At 42.2% G+C, this 16115-nt stretch overlaps 1 protein-coding gene across 2 annotated transcripts in view; it reads left to right on the top strand.

Moving 5' to 3' along the window:
* LOC114549095 (collagen alpha-1(XVIII) chain-like) overlaps positions 1-16115 on the top strand; it is an 83128-nt gene that overhangs the window by 30661 nt on the left and 36352 nt on the right. For both annotated transcript variants that reach the window (XM_028569254.1, XM_028569253.1), the window contains exons 3-5: positions 11823-12070; positions 12208-12378; positions 13088-13219. In XM_028569254.1, coding sequence (XP_028425055.1) covers positions 11823-12070; positions 12208-12378; positions 13088-13219 — 551 coding nt within the window. The remainder of the gene's footprint in view (positions 1-11822; positions 12071-12207; positions 12379-13087; positions 13220-16115) is intronic.

Here is a 16115-nt window from a genome sequence, read left to right as displayed (position 1 = left end):
TGATGTGTTTCCTACATTCAAAGCCATTGGATGTAATCAAATTCACATTAACATTGTGTTGGCTTTCTGTTTTTGTCAAAAACAAGTTATTGTTGCCTGGTAATGCAATTGTTAGCAGGTGCTCTCCCAGCTGTTGCATTCAGGGACACTTGAGACATTAAATGTGTCAAAGTAAGCTGGCAAGAAGTAACCTTTATATGCAAGAAATGAACAAATTCACATTATTATTACAACACTGTTTCCATTTTAATGGGCATATTGGTTTAATTCCCCCACCTTAGCTCAATCTTTTCTTCAGGGCTGACTGTCAAACCAAGTGTTTGACATTAACTTTTTCAAGTTTGAGTCGATCGAGCTTACAGATATTGGAAGAGACGAGGGTTAAAATGATTACACAGTGAGATGGGCCCTGGGAGACGAATCAGTTTTGTGTGTGTGTGTGTGTGTGTGTGTGTGTGTAAGATGTGGTGTTGCCACATCCACAGAGGATTTGCTGTGTAACATTGAGGTTTTACATCTCTATGGAGCTAAATCGGGGCCAAATGTTTTGTTCATTTGAAAAAAATATATATAGTTGAAAAAATAAAGCTTGAAATTGAAAATTTAAGTTTTGGTCAAAACTTGGAAAAAATAAAACCATGTATTTGAACTAAAAATAAGTGTACCAATTTTTCATTCAGTTTGAATAAAATATAGATTCAATTCTGGAATTATTTTGAATAAATTATAAATGTTCATTTTTCACTTTTATATTTGTTTTCAGTTCCACATTTCATGTTTTCAGATTCAAAAGTTCTTTTTACGGCTTCAAATTTTTTTTTTTTACGGCTTCAAATCTTTTTTTTCGGTTTCAGATCTGTTTTTCACTTTCAGATATTTTTTTTTTGTTTTGAGACTTTTGGCCCTGATTTGGCGTGGGGGCGTGGCTTCAACTCAGAGGGGCGTGGCATTATGAGTGACAGCCTATCAAAGAAGGCAGAAGACTCCTCTGTCATGTTGACTTCAGGAAATGGTGTTACTGTGAGAACTATGACTGAATGCTTTCTATCCACTATATACATGTGATTTTTACTTAAACTGATGCCAGTGACAAAGTTCCATTTAAAAAATGTTTTGGACAACAAATGGTACCAATTACATTATAAGAGCAATAAACTGTGCCAGATTGTGCAGTTCAGCAGGAACAATGACTTCTCCCACTTCCATGTATGACTTATAGCACCACAGTATTCACTGGCACCAGACCACAGGTAGGACATGTGAAAGATATTAGCATTTTTGAATAGATACTTTGCGACGTTATCCCCTCAGTGGCATTTTTTTTTGTGATTAACACATAAAAGGAAAATAGGTGGACAGCTGGACAAAGCTGGCAATCAAGCATCGCTAGCACTAAAGTTAGCATTAACTAACGTTAGCTTCACACTAGCTGGTGTTTTTACACTAATTTCAGTGTCCAGCTCAAGTTTTTTTTACTTTAACGTGTATTGGTCTTTGTTAACCTCGGTTTGTCAGAATGACCATAACTTGACACTGGCTGCAGTGAAGAAGGTCTCCTTTTATAGAGTAGACAAATATGACTTTACATTAATGCTCTGGCCTGATAAATTACGTTTTACACTACATGTAACAGCATGACAGTTATGCCTTACAAAATATGCCAAGTGGGCAAACTTTGAAGGCTTCTACCACAGCCTAACTTAAGTATCAGAATACACTAACTTGTCTTTTTGTATTTGTATGTCTTACTGTCTGTTTTCTGGACCGTGTGTGTCCGTAATAAAAGCTTTGACTGATTGATTAACAAAGCGGACCAGGACAAGTTATGTTGTTTAAACTAACCATGAAAAGGTAACACTAGCATTGTTAGTTATCTATAATGTTTTACATTTATAAGGCTGTACGGCTGCAGGCAGCCACTGTCGAGTTATGGTCATTGTGACAAACAGAGGTTAACAAAGACCACTACACGTTAAAGTCAAAAAACTTGAGCTGGACACTAAAATTGGTGTAAAAACACCAGCTAGTGTGAAGCTAACGTTAGTTAATGCTAACTTTTGTGCTAGCGATGCTTCATTTCCAGCTGTCCACCTATTTTCCCTTTGTGTTAATGACAAAAAAAAATGCCACTGCGGGGATAATGTCCCAAAGTATCTATTCAAAAAGGCTAATATCTTTCACATGTCTTACCTGTGGGCTGCGCCAGCAGGTTGCCTTGGCGGAGCGGACGCTATGCTGACTGCCGAGTGAATACTGTGGTGCTACATTCAATGTCATACATGGAAGTGGGAGAAGTCATTGTTCCTGCCGAACTGCACAATCAGTTTATTGCTCTTATAGTGTAATTGGTACCATGTGTTGTCCAATACAATTTTTTAAATGGAACTTTGTCACTTGCATCAGTTTATTAAGTAAACATCACATGTATATAGTGGATAGAAAGCATTCAGTCATAGTTCTCACAGTAACACCATTTCCTGAAGTCAACATGACAGAGGAGTCTTCTGCCTTCTTTGATAGGCTGTCACTCATAATGCCACGCCCCTCTGAGTTGAAGCCACGCCCCCACGCAAAATCAGGGCCAAAAGTCTGAAACCGAAAAAAAATTATCTGAAAGTGAAAAACAGATCTGAAAACGAAAAAAAAAGATTTGAAACCGGAAAAAAAAGATTTGAAGGCGTAAAAAAAATAAGTTTTGAATCTGAAAACATGAAATGTGGAACTGAAAACAAATATTAAAGTGAAAAATGAAAATTTATAATTTATTCAAAATAATTCCAGAATTTAATCTATATTTTATTCAAACTGAAAGAAAAATTGGTACACTTATTTTAAGTTTGAATACATGGTTTTATTTTTTCCAAGTTTTGGCCAAAACTTAAATTTTCAATTTCAAGCTTTATTTTTTCAACTATACATATTTTTTTCAAATGAACAAAACATTTGGCCCTGATTTAGCTCCATACATCTCTAAATACTTGGATAAAGTTTATGATATATATAAAGTTTAGTGCATGCGTGTGAATGTTTGTATGTATGTCTACAGTCCATGCACTTACAGAGGTGCACTCGATGAAAAACTTGTTCCTATCAGAGCATCTGTGATGTGGAGTTATAGATGATTGAGGTCTGATTAGAGTCCCTTTTACTCAGTCTCTCATTAGATGTGACAGCTCATTACAAACTGCTGTGGACTGACTGACAGCTGAGTGACTCTGGTCGGCACCATTTAGAGCTGTCCAAATGCCGTGTCCATCATCACCACATTATTATGACCTTTCTGTTTAAGCCCTATTTCTGTATCTTTACATCACAGCCAAGTCGAAGCAAAATGCACACATTTTCCCCTGAACTGGAACTGTTACATATATACACCTATACACCTTAGCTGATCTTACAGGGCCCAGGATCCCTGTAATGTGTCCGAAACCTGGAAAGCTCCTCCAGTTTCTGTCAGTAACCCTGAACTTAAAATCAAATGTTCCATAGCATGTGCTGTAGTGTCAGAAAAAGTGCACATTCTGCACTGTGTGTGTGTGTGTGTGTGTGTGTGTGTGTGTGTGTGTGTGTGTGTGTGTGTGTGTGTGTGTGTGTGTGTGTGTGTGTGTGTGTGAAAAGGCTGCCTTTCTTCCTTTTCACTAGGTTCTGATCCCAACATTAAGACTGTTTGTTTGGTGCCTGGATAATTGTTAATTTCACTGTAATGTTGTGGGTTATTGTTTCAGTTTGTTACTTTATTATAGGCCTGTTCATAGTGTTTTGCTGTGGTTCTGCCTGTGATGTGGGAGCTAGCTCAGCTGTTCACCAGCTTAATTAGGGAGCGTGCATAGACAGTATATAAACTGGACCAACAGATCCCGTTGCTCTGGACGGAGACCAGTGAAGGATATTAGCGCTGAGTGTTACTGCTCAGCCTCCAACTGAGAGAGACGATGTAAATGTGACGTGAGCAACCTGTCTGAAAGTTGTAAGTCTTCTGGTAGCTGTGCCAAGAGAAATCTCAATCATTCCCAGTCTTGCAGAGACGGAGGGCATAGGTATATGTAAGGAGATAACATAGGCACAGGCTAATTATTTCTAACTATAATGCTAGTTAACATTAGTAATTAAACTTAAACCGCTAATGTAAGTCGAATCTGCCTGCGAGCTTCTCCTGTACTATACTGTAATTCCTCTACTATGCGACAGTAAGTCGCGTGGTTATGACACAATCGTTAGCCTATTTTTACAAAAACGTCTGCTACAGAGCCATAACGTGAGGTACAAGGTAATGGAGCCTTTTATACATTGTCCTGTTTCTTTAGAAATAAACAATGGACAAACAGAGTCTTTAAACGCTTCAGATGTAAAGTTATTCGCTGTCAAAGTGATGTCAAAATGAATGGGAGTCAATGGAATGCTAACGGGAGGTGATTGTTTTGTAGCATCAAAATGGTGCAATAGGAGGTTCGAGTTCTGAAGCGAAGCTTACCCCCCTTGGGAGAGTGGAAGCAGGTTTGCCTCATTAGGTCTTTTCTGAAGGGAGGGGCTGGGCAATCCTAAGGTGAAAAACAATGGGTAAGATGAAAAACAATGGGTAAGATAGTTCTGCAGTAAATAAAATTTTTATAATATTTGGGGTGCCTATTGTAATGGGTGCCCATGTATGTATACATAGTAATGTCAGCAGTAATGGATCTATCCAATTGTGATGATGTTTTGAGAAACTTAAGTGTTACTGTTGCTTGCTCAGGATAGCTAACCCTATAATCACCTGTGTAGGTGGTATGGTCCAATTAAGGGGCGCTGAGTTAAAAGAGCATCAGGAGAAGAAAGAGGGGTTGGCAGCTTGCTGTGAGGTGGCCGTTTTGTTTGCTGTTTTTTTTTTGCCTTAGTTTAATATTTTGTTTTTGTATTTCGGTTTGAGTATGTTTTGGTGATGGTTTTGTTAATAAACACACACATTCAGAACTTGAAATGCCTCCTATCCAGTTGTCATTCGTGACAGTATGTTTACCAGAAGGTACCGTCAGTGGTGGAAGAAATATTCAGTGCTGATAGCACACTGTAAAGTACTCAATGCAGAAAAATCCTCACAACTTTTAGAAACTGTAGCCGCTCCAAACTGTTCTGTGTTTAATCGGTTAATCATTTCAGCTAGACTTGCAAGCCTATATATTGTTGGGTGGTTTAATTTATAATTAAACCATCCATCCATCCATCCATCTTCGTCCGCTTATCCGGTGTCGGGTCGCGGGGGGAGCAGCTCCAGCAGGGGACCCCAAACTTCCCTTTCCCGAGCAACATTAACCAGCTCCGACTGGGGGATCCCGAGGCGTTCCCAGGCCAGGTTGGAGATATAATCCCTCCACCTAGTCCTGGGTCTTCCCCGAGGCCTCCTCCCAGCTGGACGTGCCTGGAACACCTCCCTAGGGAGGCGCCCAGGGGGCATCCTTACCAGATGCCCGAACCACCTCAACTGGCTCCTTTCGACGCAAAGGAGCAGCGGCTCTACTCCGAGCTCCTCACGGATGACTGAGCTTCTCACCCTATCTCTAAGGGAGACGCCAGCCACCCTCCTGAGGAAACCCATTTCAGCCGCTTGTACCCTGGATCTCGTTCTTTCGGTCATGATAATTATAATTAAACATCATATTTTATTAGCTACATGTGTTTTTGTGTGCAAAAATCTAAATTTGTAAGTAACTAGTAACTAACTAAAGCCGTCAGGTTAATGTAGTGGAGTAAAAAGTACAGTATTTCCCTCTGAAATGTAGAAGTAGAAAGAGGCACAAAAAGAAAAGTACAAGTACCTCAAATTTGTACTTAAAGGTGCAGTAGGTTCCTGTCATATTTGATGAAACTGACCCTATGTTCGAGTAGAACTACATGAAGCAGGTCATAAAAAAAAAAAATCCAGCTCCTCTGGCACCACCTACAGCCTGTAGTGGGATTTGCAAAAATCCACAGCTCCCTGTTCAGATGCACCAATCAGGGCCAGGGGTGGTGTCTAATGTGTGTCAATCACTGGTCATGCACACGCATTCATTGTGCCTTGTGGGGGGAGGGGCTTAGGAGACCGTTTTGGGCTTTAGCAGAAAGGTGGGAGGGACTGAAAAGTAGTTTTTGGTTAAAGGTATAGTGGAGGATTTTTTAGAAAAGAACCGCCCTCTGTACTTTTTGAAAAAATGCACATGCGCAACACTCTGCCTGCTCCCGAGAGGGAACGCCTATTAAACGTGTGCACGAGAGTGCACTGTTTACAAGTTGCTATCGGCATGGCTCATACAAGCCTACTTTCCAAAAGAATTTTTCACAAATTGAGATGTTTACCGTGTGTGCGCGGTGCGTGACTTGTGCCAGGGTTAGCATCGCTAATCATAGCTTACATCAACTTTTACTAGCAGTGATTTTAAATGGATTCCTCCAAATAGCATGCCAAACTTTACCTGTGGAGTAGAAACTTCACGACCGAGGCATCAGTGGGAAGCCCAACCTGTGCTTTTAGCGCACGCCAGCGTGTGAAATATTCTCCCAAAAGCTTCAATTCTTCAATGAATGGCTGAAACCGTAGCTCAAGCTCACCACACATATACACTTGAAAGCTAGGGACGTGCACGTACAACGGCCTTACGTAAACATATCACCAGAATGATTGACAACCAGGAGGACCAATAGTCTTGATGATCTACCCGGAAAAAGAAAATTCTCCACTATACCTTTAAGTCCTGGATCATCACAATCCTACCTACGGCACCTTTAAGTACAATACTTGAGTGTACTTAGTTACATTCCACCACTGGGTGTCTTGTTCTATCCATCCTGTGAGCAAGGTGTGTGTGTGTGTGTATGTGTGTGTGCGTGTGCTTGTATTAGGTCTGAAGATGATATCGGTAGTGGTGCACAAAGAGTTTTGCCCTGTCTGCCCTGATGTTTTATTGAACGCAGCATTTTGTTCATGTGAGTGCTGTGGTGTTTGTTTTCATCTGTTTTCACTCAACATGAGCTCCATTTGTTCCATTGTACAGTTTAACTGTGTATCTATCTCCGGGCATATTTTGGGGGTAGCAAACAAAGCATTTATTGAACTCTTATGCATATCGGCCCTTGTAATATTTCACTCAGTAAACGTACCAGCTAAGGGGTCATAACAGTTGCGTTCCATCCTATAATATTTTTAATAACCAACGTAACCTGTGCAGATGTTGTCATTTTATTGAGAAGGTCTTTTTCTCACAAAAGGAGAAAGGCCGCTTCATTGTAACATGGCAATCCTTGTGTCTTAAAAGTGGTGCTTATGAAAGAGTGGGGTGGGTACTGCACTTTCTGCTATTCATAACCATCTGGATTTTGCCATGACAATGTGTCACACCGGGACTTTCTCAATCAGAGGCACACACTCCCAAAACACATTGACCCATTTGAGAAACAGCCCTGTGGAGACGGCAGTTTTTGGATCGACTGTCTGTCGCTCATTTGGAAAGGGAGCAGGCATGCAAACACACTCAGATGTCCTATAAACAGACACACACCCGCTCACACACTTACCGTACAGCCCAATGAACCTAATGTGGAAACACGTAGGAACAGCAAAGAATATTCCTCTGCCATTAGTGTTGTAATTTTTTCTTTCTACTTTCAATTTCCTTTCATATAATGCAGCCATGCCCATTGCATCGTGGTCTGCTGAAGCTCCTGTCCGTGGAGACATCGATTTTCGTGTTTTTATTATCTTGCATTGTTTCGTGACTAGAAGTGCCTTCTCTTTCTCTGTGAGCTACTGAGGCCAGAATCTCACTAACCGACTGTTTATGCAGAAGCAATTCTTGTGCAGGGCAAAGGAAGGAGCTTACTTTTAGGCGAGCACTCACAAATCTTCCTTTTACATGATTTTTATTTTTTATGAAGTGTTTGCAACAGTCCACTACACACACTGACATTTCGGGCTATGCCTTCCTCATTTCCTCACATGCACTGATTACATGGGTTGTCACCGTCTGCACTAAAATCACAAGTAAAACTCATCTCCATGGATTTTGCGAGCCAGTTGTCCAACACATCCTCCTCTTCCCAAGAAAAGGGAGCTCGCCTTTTGCTATTCCTCAGTGATTGAAAGACTTGATCAGCGTCTTGTACTTCATTCATACACCTTGAAGTTATTACTGTGCTAGCTGGAGGACACGCGTCTCCCGAGCCTTCCTCGCCCCCTCCGCTTTCTTTCTCTTGCCCTGTTCCAGTGCAGATGGTGCTCGGACTCAGCCAAGCCTGATTACACTGAGAAGTCACACCCTGACTCAAATTAGTCAGGTTTCCCACAGCTGACAACCTCTCTGCTTTCAGTATTCCCATTATTCTTAAGATGAGGACATTCATCAATACAGATTTCCACATTTCTCCAGCGTGATCAGCTGTTTGCTTACAAACATGTCGTCGCAATGATGCACGACACGGGACAAGCACTGATTCGCCGAAGCTCTCGTGGGTTCCTGCTGCATCATGAGAATGTGAGCGATTGCAGACAGTGAGTCTCAGTTGCCATGGCGATCTGGCCAGCTGTTTAGTCTCTTGACCCAGTGGAGGAACATCTGCAGTGATGTCACTTTCGGGCAAAGGCGGAGCGAAGTGACAGGCTGAGCTGTGGGAATGTCGGCCGACACACTTTGGCAGGACTTCACCGCTGATAACACGGAGGAGGTATAGTGTCTAGCGGTGAGGCAGCCAACAAACCAGTCATCAAGTTCGGATTCCAGGCTTCTTTGGAATCAGAAATGGGGCAAGAAGTATTTGGAAAAAAATGTCTCACTGCTTGTTTTAGCTTGCTTAGATTTCCCTGCATCAGCTTGATAAAATAAGTTTGTGAAAGTCAAGACAATCACAGGAAGTCTTAAAGGAACATGCCAACTTATTGGGAATTTAGCTTATTCACCGTAACCCCCAGAGTAAGACAAGTTGATACATACCCTTCTCATCTGCGTGCGTGCTGTAAGGCTGTCTGACGGCTCCAGCGGCATCAGGCCAGCACAGAACATCAGGTGAATGGTTCCAGTAATCCTACTGCTCCGAATAAGTGACAAAATAACGCCAACATGTTCCTATTTACATGTTGTGATTTATAGAGTCACAGCGTGTACAAAAAACAACGTAACATGAGACACAGCCGTCTTCTAACAGTAAACAAACCGGGAACTATATTCTCAGGCGGAAGAATATAGTACTTGGGCGGAGTGATATGCTCACAGCAAGCCTGTCTGAGAATATAGTTCCCGGTTTGTTTACTGTTACAAGATGGCTGTGTCTCATGTTACGTTGTTTTTTGTACATGCTGTGACTCTACAAATCACAACATGTAAATAGGAACATGTTGGCGTTATTTTGTTACTTTTGTCACAATTCGGAGCAGTAGGCTAGTTGGAACCAGTTACCTGCAGGATCTGTGCTGGGCTAAGCTAATGCTGGAACCGTCAGACAGCGTTACAGCACGCACGGAGATGAGAAGGGTATGTATCGACTTGTCTTATTCTGGGGGTTACGGTGAATAAGCTAAATTCCCAATAAGTCGGCGTGTTCCTTTAAATTAAATCTGTCAAGAGAAATAAAAAAAACAAAAACAAAATTACAATCTTTTTCTTTCCATTTTGGCCTTCAGCCCACAAGTCATCATTTTCCAAACCCAAACCTAGCTTTCCAAATAAATTCCAGACAAATTCTAAAATGCCCGCCCCTCATTTCAGTGCGAATGAGGAAAACGGAGCTTTTTGTAAACTCACGTAAGTGCTAATGTGTGCGCACATTTAGTTGTCTGTGGATGTAGTCTGAGAAAATAAGTCTGAGCAAAAAGAACAGCTCTAAAACCAACCAAAAAGTGTAACACTCAAAATTTCTGGTGGCTAAAACCAATAAATCAGCAGCTCTAAACTACAATCTCAGCTAAGTCGCAACATTCAGCTACACTGGAGGTTAGACAGCAGAGCGGTGTGGGTTGCACTTCATTGTTACTTTTTAAATTGCCACAGTCTGTAGGGGGTTTCAATCCAATTAATGGACGGGCAATGGAGTGTGCCTCTCTTCCTGTCTTCATGCGGGAGGCACACACACACACACACACACACACACACACACACACACTAAGCCTCCATTTACAGGAGCTGCCGCTGCGCAGCACGTGTGTATTAGTCTAACCTAATGCCTTCCAGATGCCCAGCCTCTACACCCTGCTGCCCATACGCTCTAAAAGAACAGCCGATTGTTCCTGGGGTCTTCCCACTAAGGAGAGCCAGGTGTAGATGGGACTGTAAGTGTGTGTGCTGTAAGTGTGTGTGTCTGAGCAAGAGGAGGTGAAAAGAGATGTTTTGGTACTGTGGGTGAGCATTGACAAAAGTGCTTGCGTGTCTGTCGGAGAGACAATAAGAATGTGTGTGTGTGCACTTAAATTGTGCATGCATGACAGACAAAAAGAGAGTAGGCGAGTGCATTCAGCCGTGCATACAGTAATGGTAAGATGACATAGGGGGGGAGGGGGGCTTTAGACAGATGGAAGCACCTTCTCACCTTCTTGGCAAACTTTATGGGGTGTATCTGACATGTTGTCAAATTTCAAAATGTCTAAAGACTGAAGCGGGGATGGCTTAAACCTCCCAGATTGTCTTATACGATCCAGAGTTCATATGGCTCACAGCTGACCATTGCTCTGAACTCTAACTCCAGCTAGTCAAATTCAAATTTAATATGAATACAAATTAAAGATTACTGCAAAACAAAAAAAAACACAACACATTTGCCTAAACCTATTCAAAATGTAATTACTTTTCTAAGTCATTTTTTTTTTTCCAGTCTAGTAGGAAATGAAAAGATAAATTATAAGATGACTTCACCTCCCACACTGTCTGTGGAATGCTTTCATTTCTAGGATAACATATCAGTCCTCTGACCCATGGCTAGATTAACCCACTAGGGGGCCCCAGGGCAAAAAATGAGCTGTGGGTCGACCACCTCTCTAAGGATTGTGTACCCTGTCACCTCCAAGCATCCGTCAAACACAGAGCACACGGCACACTGCACATGGCAGCTTCATTATGTTTTGTCTCGCTACAGATACCAACCAGTGCTCTCACTGCCTGGCCCCAGGTTTTTGCTGTGTGTCAAATTACAGCGGCAATCAGATGGCACACACATTTACTAAGGGCTATATACCATGTCAAAATACTTCTAAAAGGCCCTTGAGTTTCTGGAATAATCAATTACTTAAAGGTCTTTATCATTTTGATGTATTTCAGCAGTGCAAATTCCCAAACAAATTTGCACTTGACTAAACTGACACAGAAAACCTGGGCTTCTGCCGCCCCATGAGGTCCCCTTTTCTCTGACTTTTGCAAAGTGCAAAGCGTGCAAAACCCCATACATGTAGGCTTATAGGAAAGTACTATAATGTGGTTTGAAAGTGATCATTCATAGCCCATTATTCAGAAATTAAGGATTTTTACTACACTTGAGAAGACTGCTGAAGGGAGGCCCATGCTGCAGGTGCTCCCAGACTAACAGGATTTGTCATACACTACACTACAGCAATTGCATGCAGTGACTGAGCCAATAGACAAATAGGAAATGCATGAAATGCCAAATTTTGCGCCAGTGAAGTTCAGTTTACCCTTTGGCACCATGTTGTTTCCATATGACTATACGACACACACACTTGTACTTCTCTGTTTGCTGGCTTTTCAGCTCAGTTTATTTTTTGTTTGGTAAAAAGGTGTCAGTAATGATGCACTGTGATACACTTTGTTGCATGAGACATTTCTTTTCTTTTCCCCTCCTCTAATATGATTTCCGTGTTTGTTTTTTTGCAGTCCGTGGTCCTCAGGGAGCCTTGGACCTGACAGAGTTGATCGGCGTTCCCCTTCCTCCTTCCGTCTCCTTTGTAACGGGTTTCGAGGGTTACCCCGCCTACAGCTTCGGCCCGGACGCAAACGTGGGCCGCCTCACAAAGTCATTCATCCCCGACCCATTCTACTATGACTTTGCCGTCACGGTCACTGCTAAACCTACCACGCGGCGTGGCGGTGTCCTGTTTGCCATCACAGATGCCTACCAAAAGGTATGGGCCATGTCAATCCTTTAAACTCCACTCCTCTGTGTATTTTTCATGTTATCCTTTCTGTAGCACAAACCTTTCTGCTACATGTAAACGGAAAGAAAGTAAATCATTTCCATCTCTTGTTTGTGTTTTGGAAGGTTGTGCACTTAGGTATAACGTTGTCCGAGGTAGAGGATGGTTCCCAGAGAGTCATATTGTACTACACCGACCCAGGAACAACAGGGGGGACCCAGGAAGCAGCTTCCTTCAAAATGGGAGACCTGACGGGAAGATGGGCGAGGTTTACCCTGACTGTGCAGGGGACAGAGGTGGGTGTGCTGTGTGAGCTAGGCGAGCATTATAATGTGTGTTACAAAGTGACGTTTGTCACGGAGGTAAAGGCTGGACTACAACAGAGCTGTTTGGAGCAGTTTGTGAACATTGTTTTCTGTTGGAGATGGTAACTCCCTTTGGGGGGGACTTTGGGTTTTTCCACTTGTAAACCTTTTTTACATGCACAAAAAAGATAAATATCACAATAAAGGAAAGAGAAAAAAGCCAAAAAAGCATAATATGAGCTCTTTAACAGTATTCTGATGCAAGTCTTCATTGCCTGCATGGCAGAAGTTGCCAAAGTGGAGTGTTAAATAGCCCACATGTGGTTCTTTTGTCTTTGACAGATGTTAATTTATTATGTGAGGATGTTGTCATAAAATGTCACTTTATATGGAACTGCAGGGAAAAAAGTCCCTTCCACACTTGTTCTATTTGTTATCAATTGCTGGGAATAGGTTTAAGTGTGCATGCATGCAGAATCCTTCATCCCCACTGCCATCACCATACTGAACAGTCATACATATCCCGCTCCATTCTCTTTTTGCATTTTTACAATTTGTACTGTTAATGTTTTTAAATGTGTCTTTTATGTTGTATGTATTTTTGTCATTTAAGCATGCCCTGTCAAAGGCAGATTTCTGTCACTCATGACAGACAATAAAGTTGTTCTTATCTTATCTAACGTGCCCCCTTTTCACTCAGGTGCGTCTCTACATGGACTGTGAGGAATACCACCGAGTTGCCTTCACCAGGAGCCTGCAGCCTCTGACGTTCGAGGCCAGCTCGGGGATCTTCGTAGGGAACGCTGGGGGTACGGGCCTGGCGAGGTTTGTGGTGAGTCTGGATGGGACTGGATTTATGGTTGCGTGTGTTTAAGTGTGTGCACATAACTACTCTGCAACAGTGCTGTGAACATCAGCATCTCTTCACGAGAGCTGCATTTGTTGTGTGCCGTTAAAGCAACACCAAAGCACTTTTCCGCTTCGGTCCCCCTACAGGTTGGAAGCGGAATTGTCCATTACCGCTGTCGTAATGTCCCATTATGTCTCATTCGAACTACAGATCCGCTACCCGATCTGGCAAACTTGCATAGTGCGGTTATAGCCAATAGAGGGCCGCAAAGCGAATGCAGAAGTGCCGTTCACCCGGTTACGAGTTGATGAACCACTGAAATGACTTTGGAAACATTATTTCAAGGTACAAAAGAATCTTTGGTGTTGCTTTAATTCCTGATTCCTATTGTCAGTGGGTTTGGATCAATGGGTTGAGGATAGATGTCAAAGCCATTTCTAGGCGCAGGAACAAACGTGGCGCTTGGGCGGTTGCCTATTTTTACATTTGAGACATGAACACAATAGTCTTTGTTGGCAGCTTTATGACCTCCACAGGGGACGAGGAACGAATGACCGCATGTGTTTATGAGCACTGCCTTATCCTGTGAGAGCTCATAAATGACAAGCTGTGTGTGATTTACATTTTTAGAATATAGCTGATCTCTTGTCTGAGCCTCTCATCTTGAACGACTTACACGGGATGCATCTGTGAGCGTACATGCCAATTCTTTAATTAAAAGGAGTAGAATCAAACAATATTCAGGATGTAATGGTGGTGGTTCCAATCCCAATGTTAAAACTATCCCTGTGTGGTCATGATGAGGGTGTGTGTGATAGAGAAGTGCTGAGAAATCAGATCCCAGAGAAAGGGTAGCAACACATGCAATGCTGTATTCCGCTCTCAGTGCTCTTGTAAAAGAAAAGAAACCAGTAAATCCTGCAGCACTTCCCTCCCAATCATCTATGATTTGTAATTGCAAGACAAGGCTGTGTTTGTCCCAGTGTAACATGAGGGATGATGAGGAGAAAATAGTCGAGTGTAAAGGGAATACCACTCATTTATAATGCTATATGCATGGGATAAGCAAGCAGTTGATAGTTATCTGAGCGAGAAAATGTTTTCAATGTTATCAAGATGTTATATCTGAGACTTGTCCAAAGCACTGTGAGAATATACAATTTCGAAAAGGGAAGCGCTAAACTCATATTATAAAACATGCCAAAAATTCCTTTTTCTGAATAAATCAACTCGTGGCCGAGGGCTCAACCAGAAAAAATACATGACATGTGACCTTTTCAAACAAAAACCAGGCCTCTTCAATGGTGCATTACAACCTCTGTCCTCTGATTTGCAGTTATATAAGTTCATGTGCCAGACAAACTACAAGACGTTTCGTGTCCAGCACAGCGGAAAGAAAGCGTTTTCCCTCTCATTAAGATTTTATTAGAGAAATCTGAGAAGAGTTTCAAAGAAATCCAATGAGCCAGGGAGGGAGAACGCATGTTTATTCAGGATCTTTTGGTCTCACAGGGGAGTCCATTTTGTTGCTGGAACAATTTATGAAGTAGATTTCTCTACCGACTGTGCTTTCAGACCAACTCTGACGTGAGTATTTACCTCCATGAAGAGCTTTACGTTTCATTTCAGATTAAAATCACCTCATTCTATCATTCAAAATCCGCTTGATTTTAACAGGAATGTTTTTATTTTCTGAAAAGGTTGATATCTGGGACCCATTTGTTTTGACTTTTAATGACTTTGTATTGGCTTGGTGGGGTAGCAGGGACATTGGACCGTTAATAAAGACAACAGGAAGTTGTTTTTCCCACAGCATTATAATTCAATTTAGTATCATTTTAATTAACATATAATTGCTATCATTTTATCCATATTTATATTTAGTCCTAGCCGTGGCATTCTGTCAAAGTCTCGTGGGAACAAAGTCACATATATTGCTTCTTAACTAAAATACCAAGGTATCTTAAATATTCCTCCTGTTTTTGGTCTTTATGCTACGCTAATATGGATCTAGTTCCATATTTGTAAAAGAGTGAAAATCTTCGGCACAACTTCCAACACATTCTCACTCTCCCATCGTGTAAAATACAGACGCTTGGTCATGCGCCTTTGGCGTTTGTTATTCACGCTAAAAGTCCTTTGGCGTCGGGACTCTTGATGTCACTTTTGACACTCTGGGTCGGGACATACTGACTGACATACGGAACAAGAACGGGACAGTTAGCTTTAGGAAAAGATCGTGGGTGGGGTTATAAAATGTACGTTTCAGTGACACTCGGGACAAGAACCCCGGTCTCCTGGGTGAAAGTCCTGTGTTGTTTGACCCATCCACCACCCCAACCAACCTCCTTAGGCGGCATTTTGGTCTTTCATTCTACTCGCTACCGTTTTCGCTCTGAAATACTACGTCATCTTGCATGCCATACAGACGCTGAAGGGTGCTTTTTGCGTCGTATCTGACGCTGAGAGCCATTGACCAAGCCTTGGTATTTTACGAGTTGCAACTTCACCCAGTTCCAAGTTGCACGGAAAAGGGAAAAAGTTTGGGTTCCGCGGGACCCAACACAAATATCGCAGGAGCGGGCGGTTTTAAGGGGGCTGTGGCTGGGAGCGGACGGTCCAAAAATAGACGGCGGGTCTCGATATTTAGGAGTGCTGCTCCTGATCAGTGCTGTAACTAACTGTTAAGTTGGCCTAGCTTGGTTGGTCAGCAATGCACACAGTGCATCCAGTTTAACACCAGCCAGACACTTTATTAACACTCTTCTAAGCTCTCTCTCTCTCTCTCTCTCTCTCTCTCTCTCTCTCTCTCTCTCTCTCTCTCTCTCTCTCTCTCTCTCTCTTCTTTCCAGGGCCACTGTGCCCCGCCCCTTTCTCC

The sequence above is a fragment of the Perca flavescens genome, chromosome 22, assembly GCF_004354835.1.
Source record: "Perca flavescens isolate YP-PL-M2 chromosome 22, PFLA_1.0, whole genome shotgun sequence".
Lineage (NCBI taxonomy): Eukaryota > Metazoa > Chordata > Actinopteri > Perciformes > Percidae > Perca > Perca flavescens.
The sequence above is the reverse complement of the archived record's forward strand: the minus strand, read 5'-3'. Positions and strand labels throughout refer to the sequence as shown.